The sequence below is a fragment of the Lipotes vexillifer genome, unplaced genomic scaffold, assembly GCF_000442215.2.
Source record: "Lipotes vexillifer unplaced genomic scaffold, Lipotes_vexillifer_v1.1 scaffold322, whole genome shotgun sequence".
In the NCBI taxonomy this organism is placed as follows: domain Eukaryota; kingdom Metazoa; phylum Chordata; class Mammalia; order Artiodactyla; family Lipotidae; genus Lipotes; species Lipotes vexillifer.
This window is the reverse complement of record NW_006776528.1, coordinates 548,907-569,979: the sequence shown is the minus strand read 5'-3', so window position 1 is coordinate 569,979 and position 21,073 is coordinate 548,907. Positions and strand designations below refer to the sequence as shown.

The following is a 21,073-nucleotide window of genomic DNA, read 5'->3' as shown; positions in this document are numbered from 1 at the left end:
ACAGTGAATCTGTAACTTGCTCAGACTGGAATTAAACCAGACATTTTTCCAGATTAAATTTCTTTACATATTTTAGGGAATCTGTTTATACATATTGAGTTATTGCTCTGAATTTGAGTAACACATGCTAATATCTAGTCATTTAAACGTAACCTTCCAGGCTGCAATGATAAGTAATGATCCTCATGGCACTTTACACGTGCTTCAGCATCCATCTCACAATATTACGATTTTACGTACACACATACCTGCCTCTCCCACTGCCCCTTAAGAGATGGAACCATGTTTTGTCAGAGTCTGTACCTGCAATGCCTTACACAGATTGGGAGGGACCACATAGATGTTTATCAAATAAACTAATAAATCTCATTATATCACTCATCCTCTGCAAATGTTCCCTCTTTTTTCTCTTAAAGTCACTTCTCTAAATATAATTTCTATAAACCTGACAACAGCCCTTTGTGAAAGACAGGGAAGGTGATAGGATCAGAAGTGACAAGCAGGCAGGGAGTTCCGCTGACTCCCATGTCTTGGGCCATGCAGCTCTTTAGTAGCAGTGTTGGGATAAGAATTCAGATTGCCTCTCGTTTCTAATGTAGTTTTTCCCCTACTGCATTATGCTATGTCATAGTATAAGTGAAGGAAAAGCTCAGAAAAGTAAAGTGACTTTCTCAAGACCATACAGTTAGACAGAAACAGAATCTGAGAGTAGTTCCAGGTCTATCTACTACCTAGCCCAGGTGTGTTTCTTCCCTCCTGAATCACACTGACACTTTACCATCCCAGATTATTCTGGCTTGCACAAGTCACTGAAAGAGAACAGGCATCATTTGTGTTCAGAATCCTGTGCTGGGATCCACGGGAGAGCACCCTATAACCACTCCACACGATGTGTATGACCCATTAAAGAACAGTTCATACTGTTGGTGAAGAGAAATCATCTAAATTCTGAACTTTTTCAATGGAAGCTTGGGCTCACAGTTCCCTACCATGTATTAAAAATGGATTCTGGGATGGCTTAATCGGAGTCAAGATGCCAGGTGGAAAAAGTAATAAGGAATAAAAAACAGACACAAGGGTGAGTACCATAGTACCGTTTATCTTTTCCCCTCTTCCGTGATGACTTTTCTCCAAACACAAATTTAATTTCTACTGCACCTTTCCCAGTAACTGGTCCTTTCTGGCCAGCAAGCCCAAGTGTTCAGAACAATGGACTTCATTAAGGAAATAAAATATTTGCTAACATTCTCTTAAGTGTGACAGAAATACTGGGTTTCAGTACATGACAAGTGAAAAGTAGCTTATTCTTTATCTTAAAATGAAATACAGTATAGTGCAAAGACATCAATTAAAGATATAAAATAAAAATTATTCTACTTTTAAGAGAAAAAAAAGTTCCAATTCTTGAGGATGAATTAGTCAGAAAAAAATTCCAAGGTTTTGAGGCTCTACTTACAGTTGTCTGAAATCCAATAGTTATTACTCATCTGATAGGGATAAAATCTGACATACCCCTATATCCAGCTGTTTCACCACTGTTGTCTATATTGATCACCTCTGAGCCTCCAGAAGGGTTAAATGTCTGCCTCTGATAGGAAAAAGCTTAAAAACAAATTTTAAAAAGGCCCAGTCAGTACAGTAAAAACTTGTTACACCTCTAAGTAACATAAGCATGGCATACTCCACGTTTAAGTTACTACACATCGTTACTGAAATGAATTTCCATTTCTTTGATGAAGAGAAAAAGTGCAGTATTAAAACAGGTAATATGGAGATAGAAAAAAACATTCAAATATTCAGCAAGTCCTTTAATTAAAAGGACAATTATTCAATATCTCACAATATATTGACCCATTTCATTACCTGATGAATTTTTCAGTGAAGCGTCATGGTGGCTCTCTATTCCTGAAACTGCAGGAGCTAAAAGTAAGCAAGTAGATAAGAGAGAAAAGTCTTAGTATCAAAACCCATACATAAATATTTACAGAGGAATCGAAACCCAGATAATTAGGCCTGAAGACAAGACAGAGTCTAAAGGCTGACAGTTCAGTGTTCTCCTTGGCTGTGCATTAAACTGGTCATCAGACCCAATACAGCCAATACCAACGACGCAAAGGAATAGTGACAGCGGCCAACCACCTCAGCCTGAGGTCGAGAATACGTTAACTGCTTAGTAAGGCTCGTCTAAGAAGTCATTCGACAGTAAAACCTACTGAAAGGGTCTCTGAGGGTCCCAGTCTATCACAGCACATCTATTATTTCTGCCACCACAGCTTCTGGACCAGCAGGAGCCAGACCCGGCCTCATGGCGCTCGGCACACTCACTGTTCACCAGAAGTTCCAGGACACTCTCTGACGCGGCTGTAGCAGAGAACTCCAGGCAGTGCGCAAAACTGGACAGTGCCTTGCTGCGCACAGTCGGAGCCTTGTCTACGCAGCGGGCAAACATGATTTCCTGCACCAAGAACTTATGCTTCAGGAACTTCTGATGCTCTGGGGGCAGCGTGCCGTCCACCTCTCGTTCAGGCAGCTCCAGCAGAGCCAAGGCAACGTCAAGAGTGAACACCCGGTACGGGATCTGGTAAAGCAAAACCGCACGCACCTCCGTCAGAGACAAAGAGAACTCATCTTCAGAAACAGATCTTCAGATCTAGCCGTCACTAGAAGGTTGCAGAGCCAGGAGCCACAATTTCACGCAGAGGTAGCTCCTACCTTGGCATTTCGTGAATATCCGTAAAGCCAGGCCACGAAAGAAGCATATTCCGCACAAGGAAGCTTGCTGAGCAGCTGGACCAGGGACTGAGCTGCACTGGTCCGGTACTCGGATTTATCGACCACCTGAAACACAGACCCTGAGAAGCTGCCCAGCCAGTACCCAAAGCAGGACGACGGAGATGCATGTGGTAGTGCAATGCGACGATCGCTGAGTGCGCCTGGCTCGGCGACAGTGCCAAGCGTTTACATGTTACAGAAATGACTAACCAGTTCTAGGTCTCAGACCCCTTGGGAAACTAGCCTATACGAAACCTGTAAGCCCACTCCTCAGCACCTAATTTCAAAGAGTCTACGGACCCCTAGGGTCCATAGAGTTCAGGTAAAGAATCATCTGTCCAAACTGTTATAAAAATTTATGAGACAATAGTAGAAATGTAAACACTGACCAGATACTGGACAATATTAAGGAATTACTGTGAATTTTTTAGGTGTGTTAATATTTTGTGGTTATGTTTTTAACGAGTTCTTATCCTTTAGAGAGACATGAAATATTTATGTCTGAAAGAGTATGATGAAATCTGCTTCAAAAGAAAAATCCAGCGTGCATATGTGCTGGAGGAGTTATAGCTTATACAAAATCACTGAAGACAGTGTTTGTCACACTATTCTATTTCTGTTTCTATTTGAAATTTTCCAAAATAAAAAGTTGTTTTCCCCCGAAAACCACACTAGAGGGGAACACCTAGTGAATATACTAAATAAAACAACATTTAGTAATGATGTAGACTCATTTCCAAGAACACACACACATGTTTACCTTCATGTGTATTTATATATCCTCATTAAAGCAAACAGTACCTTGACACAGATGTGCTGGAGTAAGACACGAAGGACTGGAAACATACTTTCTTTTAGTTCATCCACAAGTGAGCTATAAAAGGAAAGAAACACAGCCACAGTTTGTAATACAGCTATAATGACAATAAAGTAGCAACTTTCCTTGAATCTGTTCTCAAAAATAGAGAAATTTCTACCTTTTCAAAATCCTAACTATTAAAAACAATCTACCCCTATACTGCAAGCATTGTGAGTGCATGGATCGTAAAGACAAAGTGTCACAACAGAACACCAGTCACCACGCCCCAGATGCTCTCCGAGCTGCTGTGAGCAGCCAGCCAGTCAGGGAGGGGCAGGGGTGCAGTCCTCACAGGGCCCTTGGACTGCCTACAACGTTTCATATTAAGGCTGAAATATATCCTTTTGAGGTACAGGATAGACTGAGACACAGTACCACCTAGTGGTAGCTCAGTGAAATGCATTTCTAACAGTACCTCTCCAAACTGTAACCCCAAAAGAAACTATTATAATGCCCATTATAGATTGGACCCATTTTCAGTGTTAAGTTTCCTTGCACCATTATAGGAATATTACTGCAATTTGTGACATCATGAACTCATGGAAGAACTAAAATGAGTGTTTCTACTTAAAACATCTTAGTTATTTAATGTTTAAAAGTCCTTAACGAGACACTCGCTCAAGGATCAGACAGCAGCCTGCACCTGGATTGAAGCATCCACGCGCCACGCCTGCACCCACAGCACGCACCATGGCTGCTTCCAGGTATGTACACACTCTCACATACACACCTTCCCCCTTCTTCCCACCACCTCCATGCTGCTGCCGAGTAGCCAGTTAATAGAAGAAAAGCCGAGGACACAGCAAACATGTCTTCCCCAGTAAAGCCCAGACACAGGACTTCGCAAGTGAAGCTAAGTGACTCTTGAGGGGAGAATTAGTCTATCAATTACTGCTAAAGAAGTTAAAAAAAAAAAAAAGTGGCAAGGAACAAAAGGATGGAGACTAAGAGGAGAGAGAAAGAGAAAAGGCGGAGGCAGACTTGGAGCGGCTAACACTAAGGCCTCTGTCAGAACTCAGAGCTGACTTCACGGGCTGGCCCACAAACTGCAGACCCCTCATCCCCGCAACAACTCCCCAGACCACACAAACCAGATGAGCTACCAAGTGCTTTATTTTGAACCCTGTACCACAGACAGCCCAGACATTTCTTGGTTTCTAAAAGTGTCAGAAATCCTGGTTAGTACAGGGCCCAGAAGACGGAGGGAGAGGGACAGAGTCAAGATCCGAGCTGTGTGTGTTTCACCTGACAAACTGGACTGCCTGGTTTTTACCACTGATGGCCGGAGAAGTGATGGCAAGGGGGGCGTGATGGGAGCCTTTGCCCACTTCTAACATTAATATTACATAGAGCATTCGATGGAAAACACATCTGATAACCTGGAAGAGAAAAGAAAATTCAGTTTAAGGCATGACAGAGAATCCCAGGGCCTTGGAGACCGTGATGCAGACCACAGTGAACCACTTCAAGGACCTGAAGTTAAATGAGGCTGACACAGGTTTTGCTTCAACACTAAGGATGCACTTCCTGGACGATGACCAGGTATCAATACATGCACAACGCAGCAGTGTGAAAGTGCTGCCTACAGATAATGATAGGAATTCCAGCTGGCTTCTCTGCTCACCCTCTCACACTCCAGCCCAAAAATTAGGGACTATAGAGAATTAGTTGTAACTTACGAAGGGCAAAGGATGCTACTGATTACCCCTTACAGAAAAGAGGAAAGTGATGATTCTTTACACCTGTATTACACCTGAAGCTTACAGAGCACCTTCCAATATACCATCACACATCATTTACTCTGCTACTTAATTCATTCATCCAGTAGATAAAACAATTTACTGGAAACCAAATATGTGACAGGTATTGCATTAAGCACGTCCACGTGTTACTAGATCTGACCACACTTTCTCTGAAACCTCTCAACTCCACGAGGTCAGCAAGGTTTTTCCATTTTGTTCTTAGTACTTTTACTATTATCTCTACTTTATACATAATAAAAGACTCCCAAGGTGAGTTGTCCGAAGTCAAGTAATTAAAGGTCAGGCCACAACCAATGTCGCCCAGCATCAGGGCAACACTTTCACAATGAAAAACACCATGTCCTTAGAGACACTGTTGCCTGAAAGGGTAATTTCCCAACCTCCTTATCTTCTAAAATGTTAAAAAGGGCACAGGAATTATGTTTTACTGTGAATGCTATCACATCCATATTTCAAACAGAGAAGTGACAATGACATAATAAATTAACGAAATATGGGACGTTTTCTAAACAGCAGGCATTGTACAGAGGTGTTCTTCCCTGTAATCCTCCTGAGAAATCCACGAGGAAGGGAAGCCTTTCACCCTCTTTGTCCAGATGAGGAAACCGAGGCCTCACAGGAGGACACACAGGCAGTGAGGGGTGAGGTCCAAGTCTGGACAAAGTGTAGAGCCCTGAGTGCCCAGGGCCTTCTCATTCACACATTGTTGCCCCTGGAAACTGGGTGTATTGCAGGCACCAAAGGCACAGGACCTTGGTCCGTCACGTTTTTTGCAAACTCCTATTTCATTAACAACATCGAGGTTTCGTAACACCCTACTGCTTAAAAAGCCATTAACTCCAGTGTCTAGAGCTGCAGGGCTCTGAAGGTCACTGGGGGCAAATCCATACATGAATGCTAACCAGGAGCGTGTTTGCACAATCATCCACTAAAACACAAACACTAACAGAAATACAGGGGCACACAGGAACTGCTGAGGGAAACTGCGAAGTCTGTGACTGTCTAACTCTTCTTCTCAGAAGAGTTTGGTAAATACTTCTGTAAAAGTAATGCTCAGGGGGCTTCCCTGGTGGCGCAGTGGTTAAGAATCCGGCTGCCAATGCAGGGAACACGGGTTCGAACCCTGGTCCAGGAAGATCCCACATGCCACCGAGCAACTAAGCCCATGCACCACAACTACTGAGACTGCACTTTAGAGCTCGTGAGCCACAACTACCGAAGCCCGTGCGCCTAGAGCCCGTGCTCCACAACAAGAGAAGCCACCGCAATGAGAGGCCCGTGCACTGCAACGAAGAGTAGCCCCTGCTCACCGCAACTAGAGAAAGCCCGCGTGCAGCAACAAAGACCCAACACAACCAAAAATAATAAATAAAACAAATAAATTAAAAAAAATAAAAGTAATGCTCAGTAGCTTATCTTTTCCTCTACCCAGGTCACACTGGAACCATTCTCTATGCCTTAACCCAACAAGAACTTCCTGTGGCCACCAGGTACTTGGATATAAGCCTGGAATGAACAGTGGGCACCACATAGTGACGGGGATGATTTTCATTATACAAACATCCTCAAGTCATGACAATGACCTAGTGAGTTCACACGGCATCACATCAAATGCTTCCAGCATCCCAAGACCCACATGCTTTCACTACAACCAGTAACTCAGTGGGGTCCTGTCTCCTTTACCTTATCTCCTTCTCTGTGAATTGGGGAGCACAGCAAATACAATCCATGATAGGCCAGTTCTGGTATGTATTTTGCTTGGTTAAGGTTTTTTTAAAAAAAAAAAAAAAAAAAGGCAAAAGATTAGTTAATGGATGTGATTTCACTTGGAATAGCTCCTAACCCTATAAGCTATATCTAAATGAATAAATTCTACCTGTGTGCCAATTAGGGTAAAATGGCATTAAGGCTTCTGATGGAGCAAAACTCATTGTCCCATAATTAAATGTTAGCACTGGAAGATTTAATGGCTCACCTGGCTTGTGTAACATGAAATTCGTGCAGAACTGGTTCAAAATTAGTCAATGCAACGAAGACCTGGAAAACAGAGACCAAGAAAAGGCCTGGGTTTTCCCACGCTTTAAGTATTAGCCCGTGTCCTCGCTCTTTGAACTTGCCCAAGGTTCCTGGAATTCTCACTTACCTCTACACAATTCTGTATACATTGTGGTTTTTCTTTCAGGGAAAACTTGAGCAGAAGCCTTAAAAAATTCTTCAAGACGTGAAAGATGGCATTTCGAATTTGACAAAGGTCTCGGGAAGAAAACAAAATCTTCTCTTCATCCTCTTGCTCCTCACTCACTTCATCCATCTGGATTATGAAGAAATGCACAGCTGACTGCGCAGTACTTCCTAACAGTGTGTCCCGGCTGGTTTCAATGCACCCAGTCGAGGGTAGTGAAACTCCAGGTGGGCGCTGGGCTGCTGACCAGGCGCCTTGACTGCCTGGGGTCTCCACAGCCGCAGCTGCCACAGCCACTGGACCAGATGGAAGCTACCACAGTTTCTAGTTCTACTTTCACGTCAGTGAAATTTCTTGGGTTTCTTAGAAGTTCTGGTGTCAATGAACCTCTACCACCCTACCTAGTCACATAAAAATTAGGAATTCACGTTATTCTATTATGTTCTATGGACGAGAGTCCTCAGGATACTTCGACCACCGTCTCTAATGACAATAAGATAATGTGGCAAACACACCTGTTGGCCTGTGGTGAGCACATCTGGGAACAAGGCGGGAGAGAGATGATGGGGAGGTTGGGAAGATGGTAAGGGGAACATACGCTCAGCGGTACATGAGGCGACTGTAAGTCCTATGGGAGGGATGGCGGATGGCACGCTAGGGCTTTGGTATAATCGTGACCCCTGAAACCCTACCTTAATATAAATTCTTAAATAAATCAGATATGCTTCATGACTCCACTCCCTCTTACCTCCATCTCCTCTTTCCTGGGGGGCCTTCCTCTCTTCCTACTCTCCCTTGGGTTGGCCTGAGCATTCTTCGGTTGTTCTTTCTTTCTTTTCTGATTCAAGCTGGATTCCTGCGGCCAGCTCTTCTTTAGAATCTGAATACATTTGTCAAACATCACTGGGTGGAAAACTTGGTTGGCTATACTGCCTATTCATAAAGAATAAAGAGTAAGCAGGGTAGGTTTAATTGTCTTGAAATACGTCTGTAACAACAACAAAAAATTAAAAAGCAAAACCAGACTTTTCCTTAACTTTGAATAACAGTGAACCTTTAGCAAAAAAAGTTCCATTCAACTTCAGCCCTAGGCAGTGTGCAACAGGCCTCATCATAAATAAACAATGAGATTTCCGTAGCTGGCCGTAATGGAGTAAGTGGTTTTACACTTTTCTTCCTGCCATAAACAACTATACAACTGGATAGAAATTTACAAAGTGACCATCTAAGACCCAGAGCAAGAGGTAGCCTAGCCACACAATCCCCGAGAAAAGGGAGACCAGTGAGATAAACCCTAAAATTGACCCGACTCTGTGTCTGGAGGCAATGTCTGGACAACAGCAGAAAAATGGTGAACCCAAGCACATTCTGATGGACTTACTAAGTCAGGAATACAAGGATCAGTGTCAGGAAGGCAGGGTGGCTGGAATGTATGGAGCAGAGCACTGGAAACGAGGAAGCCACAGTGCTGAGAAGTCTGCACAGGGCTGACCTTAGCTAGGACGCATGGGGCGAAATCCATGATGGTGGGCAAAGAAAACCTCCAAGCAGGTGGGAGATGGACAGTTTTCGGAACGCACACAGTGGAGATACGTCGGAGCCCCAGCCAGCCATAGTGACCTGGAACATTCACGACACACTCGGAGAGAAACACACCTTAACAGCAGGGCTAAACTAGTTCCAGAGTAAAGGCTACTTTACATCTGCCCCAACAAAGCTTTCCAACAAGCCTCAAAAGGACCAAGTTAATGCACCAATAGCTGCCTATCAAAACATACTTAAACTCTACTTAAAGGAAAACAACAAAACCAAGACACTTAAAAACTTCACATTCAAAATGTCCAGCAACCAATAAAAATGTACTGGGCGGGGCTTCCCTCGTGGCACAGTGGTTGAGAGTCCGCCTGCCGATGCAGGGGACACGGGTTCGTGCCCCGGTCCAGGAAGATCCCACATGCCGCGGAGTGGCTGGGCCCGTGAGCCATGGCCGCTGAGCCTGCGTGTCCGGAGCCTGTGCTCCGCAATGGGAGAGGCCACAACAATGAGAGGCCCGCGTACCAAAAGAAAAAAAAAAAAACGTACTGGGCATCCAGAGAGAGGAAAACGTGCCCTGTGGTGAGAAGAGAATCGTCACTAGAAACAGTCCAAGAAATGACAGAGCAAGCAGAGAAGAACCTTAGGGCAGATATTATAAATAAGCTCAAGAATTAAACAGTAGCAAATAAAGCAAGAAATGAAAATATTTTAAAGAATCAAATGGAACTTCTGGATCTGAAAAAGAAAATTTCACTGGATGATCTCAACAGTTGATGAGATGCTACAGGAACAAAGGCATGTGAACTTTAAGAAACAGAAGCACAGAAACAAAAAGAAATTAATAAAGGCCCTGGGACCCATGGGAGAATATCAAGCAATCTAACATACGAGTAATTGGAATCCCATAAAAAAGAGAGGGAAGAAAATACCTGAAGGAATAACTAGAAAATTTCCAAATATGTTAAAAACTACAAATTCACAGACCCAAGAAGCTCAATGAACCAAACTATGATGAACACAAAGGAAATCATACCAAAGGGTAGATAATCTAATCAAATCAAAACTAATAATCTAATCAAATCAAAACAAACTAATAGAGAAAATCTTCAAGGTAACCACGCAAAAAAAAAAAAAAAGACAAAAACATACAGAACAGCAATGACAAGAGCCATGCAGACTTCTCATCAGAAGTGAAGTAAACCAGAAGACAATGAAATAACACCCAAAAAGCACTGAAAGAAAAAAATCTGTCAACCTAGAATTCTATATTCAGCAAAAACATTCTTGAAGGTGAAAGATACTTTCATGGAATCAAAATCCAAGTCAATGGCTAACAGATGCACAGCATGAGAAGAGTCAAAGAGAGTTCTTCAGACCAAAAGAAAATCACATGAGATGAAATCCTTTAAAAAGAAAAGACATTTATTTTTTCATTTTCTAAAAAAATTATTTAAAAGATAATTCAGAGAAAAATGTTATGAATAAATTGTGTGGTTTACGACACACAGAAATTCAACGTATAACTACAACAGCACAAACAGGAGGGGAGAAAGGAAAGCACACTGTCTTAAGGTTTTACATTATCTATAAATAAGTAGATTATCAGAAGACAGACTATTAAAGTACTTATTGTACACCCAAAGCAAGCACTTAAAACATACACACACAAATAAGTATAGTTAATAGGCCAAAAGGGGAAGATAACATGGAATACTAAAAAAATACCCAATCGAAAAAGGGCAGGAAGAGGGGAAAATGGAACAAAAAACAGATGGAACAAACAGAAAATAAATATCAAGCGGGCAGGAACCCAACCATATTGATAATTAATTATCTAAACTGTCTAAATGTCCCATAAAAAGGCAAAGATTGTTGAGAGGATGAAACCCAGTGATGGGCAGTCTACAACACTCTGTTTAAATACAAATGTGCAGACAGGTCACATGTAAATCATGAGAAAGGGTGCGCCAACCTGGGACAAGTCACATGATAACGAGAAAGGCCATCTTAAGATCAAAGTACATTTCAGCACGATGAATACAACCAGACAAAGAGGGACATAACACCAAAGGGGAGACACGCAATCACAAATATGTTTGTAACCAGCAGACTTTCAAAATACCTGCCGTTAAAATTGGCAGACTTGAAAGGAGAAACAGGTAAGTTAAAACTATACTTGGAGATTTCAATGCTCTTCTCGGTAACTGAGAGAACAAATAAACAGACTATCAGAAAGGATACAAAAGACCTGAACAACCGCAGCAACCTACTCAACTTTGACAGAAAAGAGGTCCCCCAAAGGCAGAAAACACATTCCGTTCAAGGGCAAATACAAGATTCACCAAGTCAGACCTTGTGCTGAGCCATTTAAAACAAAAACAAAAAGTCAGCAATTTAAAAGTACTGTAGTCATATAAAGTATGTGCTCTGATCTCAACACAAATAAAATAGAAAGCAATTACAACATTTCAGGAAATTCCTCAAATATTTGGAAATTAAACACACAGAGGTGTAAAAAGGTGTAAAAAGAAATCACAGAGGTGTAAAAAGAAATCACAAGAAAAATCAGAAAACTGCTTTGGCCTGAATGGTAATGAACAGATTATCAAAATCTGTGGGATACAGATAGAGCAGTATATATAGAAAGAAACTTACAATATTATGTATATTAGAAACAAAGAAAAGTGAGAATAAAGATCTTAAGAAGTTAGAATAAGAACAAATTAAACCCTAAATAAGAAGGCAATAAGAGATAAGACCAAAATCACTGAAATAGAAAATGAACAATAGAGTATAATCAGTGACAGCAAAAATGGGTTCTTTGAAATGATCAAATCAATCAATAAATCTCTATCTAAACTGATGAAGGAAAAAAAGAAATGCAAATTACCAACATCAGGCCTAAAAGAGGACATATCACTACAGATTCTACAAACAAAACACTTCTTTCAAGGAAAACTCCAGGCCCAGATGGCTTCTCTAGTGAATTCCACCAAAAATGTAAGGAAGAAAAACAACCAATTCTTCACAAAGTTCCAAAATACAGAGTAGGCAAGAACACTACCCAACTCACTCCATGAGACTGGTATTGCCCTGAAACCCAAACCAGATGAAGGCATCAAAAAAAAAAAAAAATCCCTTATCAATACAGATGCAAAAATATTCAATAAAATATTATCTAACTGAATCTGGCAACACATAAAAAGGATTAAACACTATGACCAAGGTCATGCAAAACTGGCTTAACATATGAAAAAATCAATGAATATATCACTAGAATGAAGAACAAAAACCACATGATCACCTTACAGATGCACAAAAGCAAATGACAAAATCTAATACCCATTCATAGCAAAACACTCAACAAACTAGGAATAATAATCTGATAAAGGCCATCCTCAAAACACCCCCAGGGGACATCATACTTAAGGGCAAAAGACTGAAAGCTTTCCTCCTGAGATCGGGAAGAAGATGCCCAACTCCCCACTCCTATTCAACAGTGGACTGGAGCTGTTAGCCAGGGCAACGAGGCAAGAAAAAGAAATAAAAAGCACCCAGACAGGAAAAGAATAAGGAAAATTATGTCTATTCACAGATGACATGATCTTATATATAGAAAATCCTACTGGAACCAGTAAATGAGTTCCGCAAAGTTTCAGGGTGCAAGATCAATTATCAAAAATCATAGCCAAGGGACTTCCCTGGTGGTCCAGTGAGTAAGATGCCATGCTCCCAATGCAAGGGGCCTGGGCTGGGTGGGGGAGGGATGGATTGGGAGTTTGGGGTTAGGAAATGCGAACTATTATATACAGGATGGATAAACAACGAGGTCCTAGTGTACAGCACAGGGAACTATATTCAATATCCTGTGATAAACCATAATGGAAAAGAAAATAAAAAAGAACGGGTGTGTGTGTGTGTATGTATATATATAAAACTAAATATTAACATAAAATTGGAAATCAACTATACTTCAATAAAAAAGATACGCTATACTTCTATACACCACCAGTAAACAATGCGAAAATTAAATTAAGAAAACAAGTTCATCTACTATAGCGCAGAAAAGAATAAAATACTTAGGAATAAATTTAACCAAGGACGTGCAAGAGTTTTGTACCCTGAAAACTACAAAACGGGGGCTTCCCTGGTGGCGCAGTGGTTGAGAGTCCGCCTGCCGATGCGGGGGACGCGGGTTCGTGCCCCGGTCTGGGAAGATCCCACATGCCACGGAACGGCTGGGCCCGTGAGCCATGGCCGCTGAGCCTGCGTGTCCGGAGCCTGTGCTCCGCAACGGGAGAGGCCACAACAGTGAGGGGCCCGCGTACCGCAAAACAAACAAACAAACAAAAAACTACAAAACATCATCAAAACCAATGAAAGCCCTAAATAAATGGAAAGACGTCCATGTTCACGGATTGGAAGACTGAACACTGCTAAGACAGCAACACTCCCCACACTGATCTACAGAGTCAATGCAACCCGTCAAAACCCCAGCTGCCTTTTTGGAAAGAAGTTGACGCACAAATCCTAAAATTCATATGGAAATGCAAGGGATCTTGAAAAAGAACAAACCGTGATCAAATATTAAGTATCAACAGCACCCCAACCATAATCCATAAACATTTAAACACAGAAGATAACTGGCAGAAGTACGACTTGCTGGAAAGCTGCAAGTGGCCCTACGAGTAACAGCCAGCCCTCAGCTCTGGGCTGAATCTCAACCTTAATCGGAAGGCACTACGCCCAGCGAGGAAGAGAAGAGTGAAACTGGGTTTCCAAGGCCACCACTTTGCTAAAAGCCCAGTTACACCTGAGATATCGCTTAGCAAGTGAGTTCTTTGGGAGCTTATTATTTCAAGTCATGATGGGAGCATTAACAGTAAAACAAATCAGTGTTCCAGGCTTTACATATCTCTTCACTAATTCCCAAGTCATATGGAATAGGCCTTTAACCTCTACTATGAACGCGCTGACATGAGCAACGTCGAGCTGCAAGGCAGCTGACCCTGATTCTCTTCCACGTGAACTCAAGGTCCCACAGCTGCAGCTCCCTCTGCGCCCCACCCTCTCCTGCCCTGGGCTGGGGGGAGTGGGGAGGAGGGACTCCTTCATGGCTCCCACTCGAAGGAAGCGGGAGAGCATCACAGACAGACCCCTCCCCCGTACTTCCTTCCTCAGCCTTACTAACTGTGCTCTGACCTATTGGATGAGAACGGTCCCAACTACTGTCCACACCCACGCGGGGGAGACAACAGTTCCCCCTCCCCCCCCCAGCACTTTTCTCAGCCTGGACAGGGTGTCAGAAGGCAGGGTGGTATCGGAAATGGTATGCTGGGTGGGGTGGGTCAGAGTGGAGCTCTGAAACACTCCCTCCAGACCTACCCCTCTTGGACTGCTTGTATTAGGTTATAAACCTAGCATAACAACATCAGAAAACACATTTACAGGAAAACAGGAGAGCTTTCTGGAACACCTGTAACATGCCATGTGCTTCACAGATTCCCTCTCACCTAGCCTCCCACTGAGGAAACAAAGTACAAAACAATGTAGACAAATTAAAAACAAAAGCCCTGTCCTATCACACCAAACACACATACTGTACCTGGTACTTCCAGCAGCAGAAAATAAAGCCCAGCTGCATGAAGGCCAAATTCCCGCTGCTGGGCACTGACGTTTTTCTTAAGGACCGTCTGAACGAAGTGATGGAACAAGGCCATTAGCGCGTTGTGGGAAATGCTGTTCTCCACGAAGAAGGTCCAAATGCTCTAGGGGAAGGGTGAACCGTAAGAGCCAATAATTAGAGAAATGGGAAAATCTCCTATTATCTGATTTTTCTGAGTACTTTTAGTGTCCTATAAAAAAAGGAACAGACCATTCTGGCTCCTAATTGTAAATGTTTGTCATCTTCACAGGGACTAAAACAAAATTTAGAAGTGTATTATTCAGGGCTTCCCTGGTGGCGCAGTGGTGGAGAGTCCGCCTGCCAATGCAGGGGACACGGGATCGTGCCCGGTCTGGGAGGATCCCACATGCCGTGTAGTGGCTGGGCCCGTGAGCCATGGCCGCCGAGCCTGCGCGTCCGGAGCCTGTGCTCCACAACGGGAGAGGCCACAACAGTGAGAGGCCCGCATACCGCAAAAAAAAAAAAAAAAAAAAAAAAGGTGTATTATTCAAAATTACAAGGGGAATTCTCTGGCGGTCCAGAGGTGAAGACTCTATGCTTTCACTGCTGAGTGCCTGGGTTCGATCCCTGGTTGGGGAACTAAGATCCCACAAGCTGCATGGCATGACCAAAACAAAACAAAAAAATTACAAAGATAAATAACTATACAAGAAACTTAATTAACCTTTCAAAATAACTTTGGGTAAGTTTGAAGCACATATATTTCTGAAATTACTATACCTAAAAGCTACACCAAGACTATGGGGGCACCCTATATCAGTAATTATGCAAACAAGTTACTCTCCATGTATGTCAAATGTACCCCAATTCATTTATCACTCAAATAACTAACTGAAGAAATCAGAGCAACTTATTTAAATTGAAATGTTCTATGGGCAATGGGAGCAGGAGAGGAAATACCGGAAAGTGTCTCCCTCAAGAGATTTCAGAAATAGCCTAGGTAAGACAGGAAATAAACCCTAGAGCATAAACCACAATCTTATTAATTTTATCACTGCTCTATGCTTTCTCCTATTAAACATGTGAACAGGAAATAGGTTATTTGTATAAACCAAACATAGCAGGAACTAAATATGGTTTATTCTGGGCTACTTTAAAAAAACATAAGCTCACAAAAGTTCAAGAAATCAGACCTTGTATATACTGCTTCCCTGAAAAGACAGGGAAAACTCTCCTCTTTCCTTCACCACAAAGTTTCTGGAAGAAATGAGTTACATCCTCATTCCTAAGGCCACCTCAGCTCCACTCCACTCGCCTGTAACTGTGACCCTGGGGGACCCAATCACCTCTGCAGCATTTCATACCTGATAAAAGCTAAGTTCACAAAACTCTATTAACTCCATCTGAAAAAAAGGCCCTAGTTGTTAGCCCTCCTCCCCAATTTCCACAACCGTAACTCCAGACCACACCATAACACACATGTAAAAAAACAGATGAGCAAAACACAGTTGAACAGTTGGCTGTTGAACAACACAGGGCAAGTCGAAAGTCCTTGTGGAATTCATAGCCGGCCCTCTGCAGACACAGTTCCTCCACATCCATGGTTCTGCATCCACAGACTCAAACAACTGGAATCGTGGAGTCCTGTAGTTACTACTGAAAAACTCTGCACGTAAGTGGACCTGTGCAGTTCAAACCCATGTTGTTCAAGGGTGAGCTGTACTGTCCCCAGGGACCTCCCTGTGTATAGCATTTCCCACTTCAGTCCATCTTCGGTCAAGAACATCCGTCTGAAACAGATCTCTTCAAGTTCCTTAGTCTACTGCTCACTAGAACCTCTTCCTCCGAGAGCTGGATGTGAGAATAAGCGGGTTAATAATCTATGTATGATGCTTAGACCTGAACCTTGTATACCACAAACACCTCACCCTCGAACCCCACTGTGGACCCCACTTCCAGCTCAGTCCTGTATGCCCCACCCTGCCCCCATCCCCTCGGCACCCACTGTACATCCGCACTGTGATGATCCCTCCGTAAGCTGCCCTAGGACCCGCATTACTGCAGTCAACATTCTATCCATTTGTGAAGACTTGCCTCCAGCTAGCTACTTTCTTGCTGGGACCCACCCAATCTTACCACACTCCCTTTTCCATGCCCCTATGAGACGGCATCTAACCTGTCCTAGAGCAGTTTTTACAACGCAGACTCTGGTGGCCTGGTGCTTCTCCATGCCTGAGGATGTGGTCACTGGACATGCCTGGCCAGTGCAACGCGAGTGGGCGCCCCAAGAGCCAGTGCTTAATTCTCCCCTCTCCCCCAGGTAGGGGGAGGCTCTTTACCTTAACCATCATGTTACCTGCCAAGGTACTTAATGCAGTACTCAGCATTACGCTTAATGAATGTTTAACAGGATGATTTAATTTTTGAACAGCTACATGAAACCTCTAACTGAAACATTTTTGGTAATTTAGATCTTTCAGAGATGTTAATATCTAAGTATTCTTTGTTCTGCTTTAGAGTTCCTCAGTTTTTGAAAAGCAGTTAATGATCTAAATAGTAATAGGTAGAACTCAGTATTTAAAGGAACTCTTTTTTCCATTTTTAATTCAACTCATCACTTTTCAGTTTTATATCCAACTTTCCTAAACTTAAGGCATGCCCGAATTGTTATTGCATTGTCCTTGGCCAACTTTTCCTATTTGGTTTATCTGGTTTCCCTCCTTGCCTTGGCCTTTATTCTTTTCCTTTAATTTGCTGTTGTAAACAGTGGTCATGACTTGAAAAAGAATCACAGATTAATACCTTGAACCTCTGGAAGGAAAGCTATGAGGCTACCCCAATAAATGAACCACATTCTTTATGCCACTCTTTATCATACTCCTGAGCTATACACTAAAAAGACTAAGCTTTAGATGATAATAGGGCCTTTTATCTTCCACTTCTGACAACTAAATGGCTAGCTTGATTTTTTTTTTTTTTTTTTTTTTTTTAAGAGACTGAAAGAAGGATTAACTAGTGGATTAAATCAAAATAACAAGGATTTTTTTTTTTTTTTTTTTTTTTTTTTTTTACCTCTGTAGCTCCATGCTCTCCAGCAGCAAAAGTTAAAAGACTGTCATAGAGATTTGTGAATGCGCTCAGTCCGGTCTGCACGATCTCTGCTTCTATGGTGGGATCCAGAGGCTCAGTTTCCGTGAATTCCAGTTCCCATACTGTGCCCACCCATTCTAGTGGGAAAATGCAATGAAGTCAACAAATGTTCTATAATAAGAAAGACCAATAAGCTTTAGACTCTGAGTACATTCATGAAGAGAAAAGTTTACTAGTCACAACTCACACTTAACTATACCATACAGGTGAGGCAGAATTAGAAGGAAGCAGAAGAGGTTAGAAAATCTTTTTTTAATCATTAACTGACAGCTGGCTATTAGGTTGGTCATCATCTAAAAATATCAAGAAGGAAAACACTTTTCAGATGTAACAGTTTGGGGGATGATCCAGCCTTCCCGTATGTTCAGTCTGGAGAAGAGAAGGTTAATAAAAGGTTGCCTCAGCTGTCCCTTTGTGAAAGTCTTATAATCAAGTTAATAAACCCAAATAAAGTGTACAGCACAAAGGGACAGCTGAGGCAAAAGACTATTTAACATGCTTTAATTATTCATTCACTCTTCCCTAACTGATCTCCTAACAAATACAATCAGCTTCCTAAAAATGTTCTTGCATCTTTTCTTGCCTTTTTCTCATACGTTCTCCCACTTATTTTATATGCATATTTTTAAATGCACACCCATATTTCTGACCTCATTTCTGAATCGAAACTACAAAGTCCCAGTGATAAAAGATCTGGAATCAGAAAATCAATACATTCAACAAATGACAGCTATTATCACGTCTACAATGGATAGGTGTTAAAGCCGTAGTACAGTACAACAGTAGAGAGCAGATGGAAACTATTCCTGGGGGAGGCAGGGGGCGGAGGTGGGAAGGAAGACGATCCTTCAGCTGCTCCAACACGTGGGGGTTACCCGGGAAAGAGACACCGAGAAGGGCATCCCAGGCAGAGAGGACCCCATAACAAAGCACAAAAGGAAACAAAGTATCACCTGTTTAGAAACCAACACCATCGTAACAGCACTGAGCTCAGCTGTGAAGGGTGAGCTGTTATCAGCACTTACTCAGCAGGTAGTATAAGGCGGCCGGTCCCTAGGGGCCTTCCCAGAACAGCCCCTCCCCCCATGCGCTCCGCCTGCCTTTGTCTGCAGAACAACTTGAGTCAAAGTATAAATTTAATGAAAAAATGCAGAGAGAGAGAAAAACAGTCAAGCAAAGCAAAATAATAATAAATTAACCCATAAACAAAGTCTACAGATACTAGTCTGAGCCATGTCCTTTGAGCCGTTTTGCAGACACTGAAACAACCCACCCCCACAGGTGGGAGAAGTTAACTGCTGCCCACAAGCGCGGTAGACGGGTTGGAACCAGGCTGATGATGCTGACCTCTGACTACCTCACCACCAACCAACCAATCAGAAGAATATTCACCAGCTGATCACACACCCTTCAACTCTCCTCACTCACCCTGTCTTTAAACTCTTCCCCTGAAAGCCTTTGGGGAGTTGGGGTCTTTTAAGCACAAGCTGCCTGGATGCCTTGTCGGTTCCTGCAATGAAGGCTGCACTCTGCTTCACCACAACCGGGAGTCAGTAGATTGGCCTTGCCGCGCACGGGCCAAGTGGACCCAAGTTTGTTTTGTTAACAGCAGGTGCAGGTATTAAATCAATCTTCACGAACGCCCGCAAAGTAGATCTTAGAACCCCCATGTGACACAGCGACCGAGGCCCGCGAGGCTCGGGTGCTCAGCGGCGGACCAAGGCACAGGCCCCAGGTCCGACTCCAGAGCTCAGCTCTGGAAAAAGAGCAGCCGCAGGGACAGGTGAAGACTCTCGCCGCAAACAGAGGCTGCAGTAACTCAGGAAGCCGGGGGAACCACTGAAGGGTCAGAGACCCGGCGGGTCACGCTGGCCTTTTCAAGGTGGTCCCGGAAGGGGTGTGGGGCCGGGTCGGGATGGAAGTGCTGTCACCAGAAGGGACTGGAAGTGCCCCAAGCGCCAAGACGGGCCACAGCGAGGGCGCGGGTTGGACCGCAGCCTCGGGAAGCGGCGGGAGGCGCGGGTTGGCCCGCAGCCGCGGGAAGCGGCGGGAGAGGCTGGGACAAGGGGCCGCCGCCACCAGAGGCTGGAGGTGGGGGAGGGGGGCACCTCCTGCCCTTCAGGGAGGATGGGCGCCCGGTGACGCCAGCCGCACCCCTGGGTCTCAAGTTCAGGAAGTCGGCCCGGCCCAACAAACAGACGCGCTGCCGAAGCCTCGGCACCTGCGGGGCTGTCCGCGCAGACCCGGAGGCAAGGCCGAGAAGCAGGAGCACAGAGCGGAAGGAGCCCTCGAAGGAGCGCCAACGCCGCTGCCCGGCGCGACCCCTCCCCAGCAGCCTCCGCAGCCCCCAGACCCCGGCCGCGTCCTCACCTGGACTGAGGTCCAGCGGGCACCAGGGCTGCAGGGCGCTTGCCAGGTCCCGCCAAGCCGCCATGACCTCCGCTCGCCTCAACTTTCAAAGCTGCTCCGGCGCGCGCGCCGAGAAGACCCAGCGGGCTCATGGGGACACGGGGTTCGCACCAACCAATTACCGCGCCCCGCCGGCCCGTCCGCTGGCCAATCAGCAGGGCCTTCCGCCGCATGCGCAAAGGGTGAGGCGGGCCTAAACCCACCCACGCAGCCGAGGTTGGAGGTTGTTTTCAGCTTTTCCTCGGAACTGGGGGTCAAGAAAAGAGCTAAATCTAGTGTTGTCCTTCCTACCCCGTCTCCCTAAATGGGGACACTCTGAAGAGAATCTGAGGCAGGATACTTTTTTGTTGTAATTGTCACCTCTGCCCCCTGTCGAGCGGCATTTCGCGTGCGTGTCAAAGGGCCGCGTTTACCGATCAAACAGCATCAAAGGTGTACACATCCGAGTGTGGGTGGCGGCCTACCGTTTACCGAACTAAATAAAGGAAAAGCAAAACAAGGCATTCAGAAAGGACATCTTAAATTCTGAATTTTACGGGACATCTGGCTGTAGATCCGGAAGGAAGCCGTGGTCGCCATGTCAACTGAGGGAAAGCCGAGCGGCCTTCTCCCGGCGCGCATGCGCAGCGCGCACTCCGCCGGAGGCGAGGCGGCCGAGCAGGCGAGGCGGGGGCGTGCGCATGCGCGCGGGGAGTCCGGCGCCTCCGGCTGAGCGGCGGAAGCGGCGGGCGCTGCTCCCGGGCCGGGCGGCTGGCTGGCTGGTCGGCGCCGCAAGC

The 21,073-nt window shown here is 44.3% G+C and overlaps 2 protein-coding genes across 2 annotated transcripts in view; one reads left to right on the top strand and one right to left on the bottom strand.

The window, feature by feature from the left end:
- The window catches only part of NCAPD3 (non-SMC condensin II complex subunit D3), a 57,751-nt gene extending 37,429 nt beyond the window's left edge, over positions 1 to 20,322 (bottom strand). The window contains 13 exon segments of the mRNA XM_007450404.1: positions 1,513 to 1,602; positions 1,864 to 1,920; positions 2,326 to 2,578; positions 2,713 to 2,838; positions 3,574 to 3,646; positions 4,877 to 5,010; positions 7,078 to 7,161; positions 7,363 to 7,431; positions 7,538 to 7,705; positions 8,325 to 8,509; positions 14,718 to 14,880; positions 17,811 to 17,965; positions 20,259 to 20,322. Of these exon segments, the coding sequence (XP_007450466.1) occupies positions 1,513 to 1,602; positions 1,864 to 1,920; positions 2,326 to 2,578; positions 2,713 to 2,838; positions 3,574 to 3,646; positions 4,877 to 5,010; positions 7,078 to 7,161; positions 7,363 to 7,431; positions 7,538 to 7,705; positions 8,325 to 8,509; positions 14,718 to 14,880; positions 17,811 to 17,965; positions 20,259 to 20,322 (1,621 nt within the window).
- The window catches only part of VPS26B (VPS26 retromer complex component B), a 17,127-nt gene continuing 16,374 nt past the window's right edge, over positions 20,321 to 21,073 (top strand). The window contains exons 1-2 of the mRNA XM_007450403.1: positions 20,321 to 20,479; positions 20,851 to 20,958. Of these exons, the coding sequence (XP_007450465.1) occupies positions 20,321 to 20,479; positions 20,851 to 20,958 (267 nt within the window). The remainder of the gene's footprint in view (positions 20,480 to 20,850; positions 20,959 to 21,073) is intronic.